Genomic DNA, 12,391 nt, shown 5'->3' with positions numbered 1-12,391 from the left:
AGTCTTCCTTTCAGTGTCTCAGTCATCTGAAAAAAAAAAAAAAAAACTGAAAAGAAACCAAAGATCAATTTGGAGACCAATATTCTAACCTTCAGCCAACTTGTATTCTGAACAAGATCATCAATGAAGAGGTCCAAATCATCCTTGTGTCTTTAAGTTTTCATTTTGGGACCACAACTATAATTTTCTGTAAGACAATTTCAAGAACACAAAAAGACTTCTCAAGATTTTTAATAAAAATTTTCTTTATTTTTTATATCTTATAGATTAAAATGCCAAAAAATGGGGTTTGAATGGAAATATTCTGAGATTATTTTCTTTCTCCTAAAAGCCCTGGATTTAATTTTCGAGATTGTATATCATGAAAGAAATAGGAAAGTATTAGAGTTCCTAGATTTTGTTTTAGCTGCACTTTGCCTAGTTAGACTTCCTTTTCAGTCAATACAGTTTTAAGTTTAACAGAAACCCACAGAATCAGTAATAAAAATACTCAGTTAAGAAAGCTACAGTTTGTATAAACAGATAAAGAAGATGAATCACTATAGTGTGTTCAAAGAAAACTTAGTGTAATTTTTTTCAATACTCTTTACAGTAAGAAATATGGTGTCTCTATTTTCTGATAGGATTCAGTAATAAAAACTGTAATCAAAATGCAACCAAAGTCTGAACCAAAGACCTCTTGTTATATCACATATGAGTTCATTCAGTTGCTTTGGTAATGCATCTTCTAAGAGCTGCATTCAATTTCAACTGCCAACTGCTTGGAATAGCTGGATTAGACAGATCATTCTTCTCACCTATTGTTTCCTTGTACAAAGATATATTTAAACCCATGAATACATTCAGTGTCTTTGGATTCTCCATATTTAAAAAAAAATCTGGCAATTTCTGTTCTATTTTGTCACACGATTCATGGCCTCAATCATTAAAAACACCAATGCATTTAGTCTATGATCTGATTATACAAATTAAGGTGACCACTTGTAGTGATCTGTCCTATTATATATCAAATGTTCAATAAATTAATATGCTACTAAGCATGGACTATTAAAATGATAAACCCTGAGGGAAAGGAATTTTTTAAATATTTATTTTTTAGTTTCAGGTGGACACATATCTTTATTTTACATTTATGTGGTGCTAAAGATAGAACCCGGTGCCTCATGCATGCTAAGCAAGCACTCTATCAATGAGCCACAACCCCATCCCTGGGAAGGAAATTTTTAAAGATCACAGTTGCATTAATCATTCTGTGTGGAATTCCAGAGTCATTATAAAATTATAAAATATTTTGCCATGGAGACTGGAAACTGGAACAGATATTTTTTAACTTAAAAAAATGAAATCATGAGGTTGGGTTATGGCTGAGCAGTAGAGCGCTCACCTCGAACATCAAGGCCCTGGGTTCGATCCTCAGCACCACATAAAAATAAAAAAATTAAATAAAGTTATTTAAAAATAAACAAATAAACAAATAAAATAGGGGCATTCTCTCCATCTACAACTACAAAAATTTTTTAAAATTATGTCATTATCAAGTAAAAAATTTTTTAAAGAAAGAATAAAGTTAAAGATAAACTAAATTCTCAAATAGGTTATCCATTTGAATTACATTGTCATAAAGGAAATATCTTCTCCATCAAATCTGGGTTATAATTTTTAAGATTGCTTAATAACTAAATAGGAACTCTAAATCACCATTGTTATAAAAATATCTAATACTTTATGAATGCAGGCTTATTTGGTGCCAGGCATGGTACTAATGCATCCTTTTATTTAATGCATAGAACATTTCCATGAAAGAAGTACTGCTATTAACCCTATTTTGCAGATGGACCAAAAAAAAAAAAAAAAAAGCACAGGGCAGTTAAGTGGTCTAAGACTAGAAAATTATAAAGCCAGGATTCAGATGCAGGCATTTTCCAGATCCTACCCTTTTGAATACTATACTAGACTGCTCCACATTACCACAGGTATTTTTGAAGGCCAAAGAAGAGAAAAATGAAAATACTTTTAAGGCTTCCCCACTCTCACATGGCCTATATTAGAATAATTGGTAGTTATTATTTTTATTCTAAGTCATGATCACCTTCTGAAACCCCAGCCTAGATGCCCTTTGGTAGATGAATAAAGAAAATGTGCCATATATGTATACACTCACACACACACAATGGAATATTATTCAGTATTAAGAGATAATAAAATCATGACATGTGCAGGTAAATGGATGGATTTGGAGAATATAATGCTAAGTGAAGTTAGCCAATCCCAAAAAACCATATGTCGAATGTTTTCTCTGATTTAAGGATGCTTATTCATAATATGGTGGTCGGGGCGTGGAAGGATTAGATGAACTCTAGATAGGGCAAAAGGGAAAAGGAGTATTGGGGTAGAAAAGACAGTGGAATGAGATGAACATCATTACCCTCAGTACATGTATGAAGGCACAAGTGGTGTGACTCTACTTTGTGTACAACCAGAGATATGAAAAATTGGGCTCTATATGTGTAATATGAATTGAAATGCATTCTGTCATATAACAAATTAGAATGAAAAAAAGAATCAATGGACTTCCTTATAAATTAAGATAATAGTTATAAGATGCTGATATGTAGTTTAATTCTTGCCTGAGATAATATAATATATTAATCATAAAGAAAGGACTCTCCTAAATTATTGAAGTTTCTATAAGTGTCTGAGAATAGTAGGATAATCACTGTTCCAGTCATCAAGTTGCAAGGGAGATGGCTACCTTTATCTTAAATGTAGTTTCTTATATTCCCCTATCTGGCTGCAGCAGTGAAAAAGAAGTAGTGGTGGTGGTGGTGGTGGTGGTGGTGGTGGTGGTGGTGGTGGTGGTTGTTTCATTTTCTTTAAGTGGAAGAAGCTTTACAAATGAGAGAAAATACAGGTGAGGAGCAAGGTAATAAATACTAACAGAATTTCCAAAGACAGAAGCTTTGGTACCTACCATGTCTTAGACAACAAAATCATCCTGTGGGGAAAAAAAAATTGGCTTCTAATTGTGAATGGAAATGAAAGGGATTAATATCTAAAAATTTTAAAAAATAATCTTTAATTTTCCTAGTTACAAAGATATTTTGCAATTCCATCTTTTCTAGTTAGTCTGTTCCATACTCCTTCTCTGTTATCCTCTCAGAACTAATGTCTTCCCATGTACACATTTGGTTTGTGCCTCTCCTACTGTACTCAGCATACTAGGTTTTTGATTACACAGGCTTAGTTTATAGCTGTTTTCTCCACTGACTTTTAAGTTCTAAGCAACGATAATGATGGCCTATCACATCCCACAATATCTGAGAAGATATTATGCTGAACTGAATTTCTCAAGTAGCAAAGAACCAGCAGCAAAACAACAAACTTGCAGTGATTCAAACTGTATCAGGGCAAACATGAGCTAAATTATTAAAAAAATGGAATCAAACCACACATAAACTCAGACACTAATTCTAAAACAGAGAAGTTAGTTTAGTCTAATAGTTGCTCTCTGACTGTGGCAACCAAAGTTTAAACCCCAGCTCTGCCACTCTTACCTGAATTACACTGTTCATCTAGACATCTCCCTGAGAACCAGTTTTTCTTCATCTGTAAAATGGGAACAATAATAATGTAGTACTCTTTCAAATAGATGTGATGCCTATTTAAATCCAGTGTATACTGTACAGCAGACACTTAAAATGTGATAACTATTACTAAAAGTTATACTTTAAGGTTTCACAAATTTTAACAAAGCCTCTTTAAAGATAAGCCAAAAGAACATATATACTCTGTATTCAAGGTGAAAGTAAAGCTACAATATTAAAAGTCAGATGAAATTATTTTTACTTCTCCACCCCATTTTCTATATTTTACGTGACAGTAGCACTATACTGCTTGTGATTTTCAGTCTATATGATGTCATTTTTAGTCCTGGGCCTTCAGTTTATATTTAAGAATGCTTCCCTCCCTCCTGCTACTCACCCCTAATCCTCTGCTGATAAATCCCCTCACTCTTGAAGGCCCAATCAGAAGTTCTTACTGATGTTCTCTTTCTTCTTCAAGGCTTATCTATCTGTGGTAACTACACTGAAATTTAATACTTGTTTAATGTCAATCTTTTCACTTCCACTCTAAATTTCTTGAGGCCAGGGACTAACTGGCTGCTGGATCCCCAGTAGTAGCATAAATAAATAAATAGCCTCAAACTAAACTATGATGAAGAATGCAAAAAAGCATCAAGTAACTTTTTTAAAAAAAACTGAATCCAACAAGCTCCATAAAAACATGGACTAGAACATAGTCCTACCTCTCCCTCGAATATTTCTAAGCATATTCTTTCCCATTCAATAAATTAAATATTTCTCCCTGTCCTTCAGGAAATCTAGGGAACCATGGGATCTTTCACTACATTTCAGAGCCAAGAGCATTTCACTAGAACTTCCCTTGACAAACAAGAAAATGAGGGGCACTGTGATCAGCAGCTATGTTACTCAGATGAACAAGAAAATGCAGGGCAGTTTGTGAAAGTATTTGAAAAGAATTTAGAGCTGAGAACTAAAAGAAAACTGATGAAATTACCTGCATCTAATAACACTCATTAAATATTTGCTGATGAATAAGATTCTTACTGTCTCTTCCAGGTGCACCTTGTCTCTACAATATTTCAGGTAGATAAAGGGTCTTATCAACAATCATTTTTTTTCTGTCAGAAATAATTTTCCTGTAACAGCTAGGTTTTTTTAAATTTTTTAATATTTATTTTTTAGTCTTCGGTGGACACAACATCTTTTTTTTTATTTTTATGTGGTGCTGAGGATCGAACCCAGTGCCCCGCACATGCCAGGCGAATGCACTACTGCTTGAGCCACATCCCCAGCCCAACAACTAGGTTTTTTGAATGAACGAATAAAATATAGGAATACAAGAAAGTCTACAAGATGCCAGACAGTGTTGTAGCCAACATGACAGCAGGTACTTAGTGAAAAAAAAAAAAGTAAAGTTATAAGCTTCTGGAACCAGGGGTAATATTTAATGGTGCTACATAAAAAGGCAGTGCTGCACAGTGTCATTTCAGATGCATCATAATCTAGACTCTCCTACCCACATAAAGCCAGAAAGAAAAGATCAGAGACCTAAAGATACCTTTTTAATGCCAAAGACGCATTCTTCCTTTGGACATCCCAGGCATTCATTCAAATTTTAAAATTTAAGCTAGTTTAAGTTTAATTTCCATCCATGCAATTTAATAAGTAGTAAGAAATACATGCTAAATTAACTAAATCCCTGTGAGACTAGCAATAGAACTTCAATGGAACATACCACAGCTTGTTACCAAATTTACTATTTCAGAGGTAGAGTTACACATCAGTAGGAAAAAAAAAATTTAAAAAAAAAATTTTATGAAAAAACTTCATAAAATGAACTATGTTGTTAAAATAAATGTAATGCAATCAAATTAATTTCAGATGATTAAAGTAAGAGAAAAATAATTTCCAACATAACAGCAAAAAGTTAATATTTTTAGTATACAAGGACTACTTAGAAATCAATATGGAAAAAAATATGCACCTATAGAGAAACCTGGGCAAAACATAAGGACAATTATCAAAGCAAGGAATATAAAATATACAATAATAAACTTTTGTTTTGACACAGAGTCTTTTTTCTTTGTTTCCCAGCCTTGTCTTGAACTTGTAGACTCAAGTAATCTTCTTGTCTCAGTAGCTGGGACTACAGGCATATGCCTCCTTCCCTGTCTAATAGGAAATGTTTGAAAAAAACAAATGGTTAACCTCTAATTTTTAAAAATATATATATGTTAAAACAACAATAAAATTCTAGTAGTTAAAAGAAGGCATTCTTAAGTCAGATTCCACACCTATAACCTATTCAATTCATTTACTTCTCTGAGCCTTGATTCTCCTTATAAAATAGAAATAATAGGGCTGGAGATGTAGCTCACTAGTACAGCATGTGCTTAAAATGTATAAGGCCCTGGGTTCAATCTCTAGCACAAAGAGAGAGACAGACAGAAAAGAATGAGAGAGTGAGAGAGATAGATAATAACAATACATACCCCACAGGAATGATGTAGAAATTAATAACAATGAATGTACTATAGTTGGTTAAGGGGATTAGGAGGTTACTTGGTAGTAGAGTACTTGCCTAGCATATGAAAAAACTCTCAGCATGATTTCTAATATACAATGTGTCTAATAAATAATAACTATTATTATGATAAAGAAAATAGATGAGGAGGAGGATATTTAGGGCTTAAAAGGGTACAGTGAAATATTTTTATATACTGGTTGTAAAGAAAGAATGATCCAACCTTTCTAGAGGACAGCAGCATGTATCAAAAGTCTTAAAAGTGGTCACATTTTTGGGGCATCTGAGATGTTTCTCTATGCTTAAAAACAGTGAAAATAGAAAACATTGCTAAATGGGCTAGGGTTGTGGCTCAGTGGCAGAGCGCTCCCCTAGCATATGTAAGGCCCTGGGTTCATTCCCCAGTACCACATAAAAATAAATAAATTAAATAAAGGTATTGTGTCCAATTACAACTAAAAAAATAAATAGTAAAAAAAAGAAAGAAAGAAAGAAAACATTGCTAAATATGACAATACTCATTGGCCCATCCTTTGACTACTTTTGAGCCTTCAGGATACAAACATATGCAGACAGACCCAATCTTTGACTTAAAGTTTAGCTGAGGAGATAAGCAATCAACCATCAAGTACAACAAAGAGATAAGAGCCACCATGGGTAGTATAGGGTGCTATGGTGCACATAGAAGGAGCACCTACCATGGTCTGGGGATGGAGTCAGGGAAGCTTCCCAGAAGAAGTGACATTTAAGCTGAGACCTGAAGGATGAGTAGGAATTAGTTAGGTAAAGAGATGAAGGACAAGTGTTCCAGGTAAAGGGAACAGCATGTGCAAAAGCCTAGAAACCAAAGGGAGCATGGCATGTCAGCTTAACTGTGAGCAGTGTGCAATGCAGGGACTTGGGAAAAGACAAGGCTGAAGAGGTAAGTAAGCAAGGTTAGCTCATTCAAGGTCTCACTACCAAAACTTTTATTGGAAACTTTATCCTAAGAGTAACAAAAATTGAATTAAAAAGAAAATTGTAATAAATGTAAAAATTAATATTCATAACATAGCAAGAGGATATAAAATTTTTTTTAAATGAACAAATAGCTCACAAAAAGGAAATACAGGGTTGAAATAAAAGCTGCATAACTAAGTTTACTAAAAATCACTGAATTGTACATTTATTAAACAGATATATTTTAAAGTTTGTAAATTATACCTCAATAAATTTACCATTTTTAAAAGTTAACATAAATGCCCACAAATATATGAAAAATATCAATCTACCTAATAATAAAACACAAAACTATTCTCAAAAATTAATAATGACTAAAAGTGAAATGAGAATATTCAGCAATAATAAGGTCAGGAGAAATGAGCATTTTTACACTATGTTGGTTAGAATAAAGGTTAATTGGAATAACCTTTTCAGAAGGCATAAATACATAACAGAAGTCTTAAAATTGTTTATACTAAGTGGTCCAGTAATTGAATTTCTTGAAATCTTAATAAATGTTCCAAACTGCAGTCAAATATTTATGCCTAGGACTGGGGATATAGCTCAGTTGTTCGAGTGCTTGCCTTGTATGCATACGGCCCTGGGTTCAGTCCCCAGCACCAATATATATATTTATTTTAAATTATAGTTTTTTTAAAATACACAACAATAGTGGAATGCATTACACTCATTATTACCCCTAATACATATATATTTATGCCCAATGATGTTCACTGCAACATAATTTGTAATAGAAAAAAGAACGGGAAAATAGCTAGATTCCCACCAATAACAGAGTGGTTAGAATAAATCATAAAATAACTACTCAATGCAGCCATTTAAATGATAGGGGCAAGTATCTATGATATATACCAATGTTTAATTTCAAAAAAATATGAAATTATATATACAGCAGCATTTCATCTTTATAAAATATAATGAAACTTTTTTTAAATATCTCTTTTCTGTATTCCCAAATTTCCTACAATGGTCTTGTGTTATTCCTTAAGTTTATGCAAGTTTCTTAAGCAATGTTTTAAAAAAACCCAAAAGCATCACTTTGGAGTATTTTACACTTCATGGAAATCAATTTCATGTTTCCTTTAGTTTTATTTTCTCTGGTTAGGGAGAGAAATGTGGCCAATCTGATTATATATAACTCGATAATATCTTGTCATCAGGAAATAAGATATATGTGCAAATGAATTTACCAACTAATTGAAATATGCCTTTTTTTTTTTTTTTTTGAGACAGACTTACTTGCCTAGGTTGCCCAGGCTAGCCTCAAACTCTCTATCCTCCTGCTTCAACTTCTCCAATAGCTAGGAATACAGGCATCCACCATTGGAACCAGGTGAAGCATGTACCCCAAATACCAAAACTGCTGAAACTTAGATGGGCATCAATTTAAAAATATTCTACACTCAATCCTGATTGCTTAAATCAAACAATATATAAGCCTTCTTATGATATTCAGAACTATCAGGTCCTAGAGAGACATCTGTCCCTACATTAAGTAGCAAAGAATTACAATTTTTTTCCTTATACCGGCCATGGTTTTTCTTCCTCCCTTGCTGTCAAACCATCAATTATTATTTCCCAACATTATAGGAGCCTGCCTTTTGCAGTACATATAATCTTTCATTCCTAATTTGCTGTTGATCTTATAAGAGTAATGAAACTAAATATCCAAATTTACAAGAATTCTATATAAATTCACAGTTAGTAGAATGCCCAGGAACCAAAAAAACTTATTCTAGTGCAGGTTCTTACACAAACAGTTTTATAATCTTCAGTATTTTTTAAACTTGGTACCTTTCCATTGTAAGGCTGCTCTAGAATTAAATCTCACACACACACACACACACACACACACACACACACACACACAGCATTCTGTGAAGTATAAGGCACTACTCAAAAGTAAAAGATTATTATAGTATTATATTGTTGATGTGATTTTGGATTAATACAAGAATCAATTTATAAAATTCATACCAGATTGGAGGACTGGGGGAAATGTTAGCCAAAAAGTTGAAGTTTAAGTTATGAGAAATAAGTTCTAGAGATATATTACATAGCATGGTGTCTATAGGTATTAATAATGTTTTGTACACTTGAAAATTACTAAAATAGAATTTAAATGTTCTCATCACCAAAAAAAGATAAATATGTGTGATGGATATGTTCATTAGCTTCATTTAATTATTCTAAAATGTATACATACTTGAGATGTATGGTACATCATACACGCACACACAATTTTTGTCATTAAAAAAATAATTTTTTTACTGGCAAGGATGTGAAGAAAGGGGAATTCTCATATACAGTTGGTGGGAATGTAAAGTAGAGAAGCCATGATGGAAAACCAGCAAGGAGGTTCTTCAAAAAACTACAACTGGTCTGTCATGTGATCCAGCAATCCCACTACTAGGTGTATATCTAAAGGAAATGAAATCAGTATATTGAAGAAATATCTGCACAAACATTTATTGCAACACTATTCACAATAGCCAAGATATAGAATCCACCTAGGTGTTCGTTAATAAATGAAGGAATAAAGAATATGTTATATATACACAACAGAACATTATTCAGCTAAAAAAAGAATAAAATTCTGTCATTTGCAGCAACAGGATGAAACTGAAGACATTATGTTAAATAAAATAAGTTAAGCCCAGAAAGACAAAGATGTCATGTTCTCACTTATATAAAGGAAACTAAAAAGTGGATCTCCTGCAAGTTGAAAGAAGAGTGATTACCAGAATCTGGGAAAGGGGAATTGGGATATGATGGTTAATAGGAATAGGGGTGCAGATGGATATGAGGAATATCTTTTAATATTCTATAACACAATAGGATAATTATGGCTGACAATAATTCATTGTATATTTCAAAATAGCTAGCAGAGAGGATTCTGAATGTTCCCAACACAAAGAAATAATAAATTTCTGAGGTAATATATATGCCAATTATCCTGATTTGATCATTACTCATTGTATATGTGTTCCAAATTATCACACTATACCCATAAATATGCAAAATTATATGTCAATTAAAAATAAAAATATAAAAAATAAAAAATTTGTAAAAGTCAAAAACAAATTACCAAAATAAAATTCATACCAGAAAGAACAGAGGGAGAGGGCTGGGGCTGTAGCTCAGTGGCAGAGCACTTGCCTCGAATGTGTGAGGTACTGATTAGATCCTCAGCACCACATTAAAAAAATTAATAAACAATGATATTTTAAAAAAAGAATAGAGGGAGAGAATTTGTTGGTGGTGTTCTTGGGGACTGAACCCAGGGCTGCTCATATGCTATGCACACACTCTTACCATAAGCTACACACCACCACTACCCCCACCCAGAGAATTCTTAAATTGCTTCTATTAATTAGGAAACATCTACTTTCTAGGAAGAACAATAAATCCCAACAGTTGGCATCTCTGATTCCCCCACCCCTATATTCAATCAGTCCATAACTCCTTTGAGTCTTTCCCATAATCACTGGTATCTGTCCTTTTCTTTCCATTATACTACTTCAAAATTCCAGTTCAGGCCTATATTATTGCCCACCTGGGCTACAACAGCCTCTAACTAAACTAATTTCACTCATGAGCTCTCTTCCTAATATCCTAGATCAATTCTCTTAAAATACAACTGTAATATATGCTCAAAATTTCTAAGGACTCCAACAAGTTCAAACACCTAAGCTTCCCAGCCTTAGCTCTTCACCTTTATCTCTTACTATTTTTCCAAAGAAATCCTTCCTGAAATTGATCTGTTTAATTCCTTTAGATACGCTTTGTACTATTCTGTCTCTAAAAGTCTTGAGATATATCTGTGATACTCTTTTCCCAGCTTCTATATTGGCCTATAGAAATCCTATAAAATAGGTCTTGAAGACCTATCCTTCAAGAACCAGTTTGAGAGCCACTTTACTATGATATATTCCCTGATCACTAAAGAAGAAAAGATGGAAGATTCTAAAGTTAGAATTACAACTTAGGTTTGAATTACAACTTCAATCATTGACTGAATAATTCAAGGCACATCCCTTATTATCTTGTTGTCTCAGTTTCTTCATCTATAAGATGGGGATAAGAGCAACTTTCCTTAGGCATATTGTGAGGAGTAAATGAGTTAATCCACATAAATAAAGCACTTAGCACGATGTCTGGCATAGATGAGAACCTGAGAAATGTTAAATATCATTACACTTATTACTACTGACTTCAGTGAACTTATCTTAATCTGAATTCAGATGATACTTTTGAGAAGTATGAACTGGTTCTTCATGCATATTTGATATCATGCTCCTCAATCTCCTTTTCTACACCTTGTTCTTTCTTTCTTGACTTTTAAGATCCTGATGGACAGGTAAATGTTACATCCTTTTTTAATTTTTAAAAAAAGTTGTAGATGGACAGAATGCCTTTATTTTATTTGTTTATTTTTATGTGGTGCTAAAGATCAAACTCAGTGCCTCATGCATGCTAGGCAAGCGCTCTGCCCCTGAGCTATAGCCCCAGCCCTAAACATTATATCTTAATAGTACAATGGTCATTCTCACCTAGTAAGTGATCAATAGTATGTTTAGTGCCTAGTGAAAGAATACTGACAAGATGACAATATTAAAATGCCCCATAATCTACAGTAAAAAAGTATCAAAGAATGCTTAAAGTAATTAATTTAAAAAATTAAATTTCCAGCCTTACAAAATTAAATCTCCTATTATGCTTCTCTGGATTTCTTTTGCACTCTCTCTCCTTTAAAACAACCCAACCTATTCATGCAACAGCAGATACAACAGCAAAATATATACAGGTTAGAGAGCAGTTAAATACTGGAGCACAAGCACCACGAGACAACTCAGCTGAACACAGCTCTGGATGAAGTCAAATAGGAAGACAATTTAAAGGGAAAGATAACTGGCTTATCAGTCATGCTAACAATGCTGATTGTTACTCATCCACACCAGTGCCAGGATTCCTTTGCACATTGAATAAACAACTGAAAAACCAGGCTACTAGATATAGAAGTATCAGTCATTTAGTTTTTTTTTTTTTAAAGAGAGAGTGAGAGAGGAGAGAGAGAGAGAGAGAGAGAGAGAGAGAATTTTTTTAATATTTATTTTTTAGTTCTTGGCGGACTCAACATCTTTGTTGGTATGTGGTGCTGAGGATCGGATCGAACCCGGGCCGCACGCATGGCAGGCGAGCGCGCTACCGCTTGAGCCACATCCCCAGCCCCAGTCATTTAGTTTTAACAACTGAGTTTACCACATGATCAATATAATTA

General features: G+C 33.4%; 1 protein-coding gene across 5 annotated transcripts in view; it reads right to left on the bottom strand.

The window, feature by feature from the left end:
* Positions 1–12,391, bottom strand: part of Ssh2 (slingshot protein phosphatase 2) — a 254,003-nt gene that overhangs the window by 238,936 nt on the left and 2,676 nt on the right. The window contains exons 2-3 of one of the 5 annotated variants that reach the window (XM_026388909.2): positions 6,807–6,865; positions 3,555–3,606 (exon numbers count right to left, since the gene is read on the bottom strand). The exons of 3 other annotated variants lie outside the window; for them this stretch is intronic. In XM_026388909.2, the coding sequence (XP_026244694.2) occupies positions 3,555–3,572 (18 nt within the window). In that variant the 5' untranslated portion in view covers positions 3,573–3,606; positions 6,807–6,865. The remainder of the gene's footprint in view (positions 1–3,554; positions 3,607–6,806; positions 6,866–12,391) is intronic. One more of the 5 variants, XM_026388910.2, reaches the window with a different exon arrangement.

Source organism: Urocitellus parryii, chromosome 7, assembly GCF_045843805.1.
Source record: "Urocitellus parryii isolate mUroPar1 chromosome 7, mUroPar1.hap1, whole genome shotgun sequence".
Taxonomy (NCBI): domain Eukaryota; kingdom Metazoa; phylum Chordata; class Mammalia; order Rodentia; family Sciuridae; genus Urocitellus; species Urocitellus parryii.
Note: the sequence above shows the minus strand (reverse complement) of the source record. Positions and strands in the feature narration are given on the sequence as shown.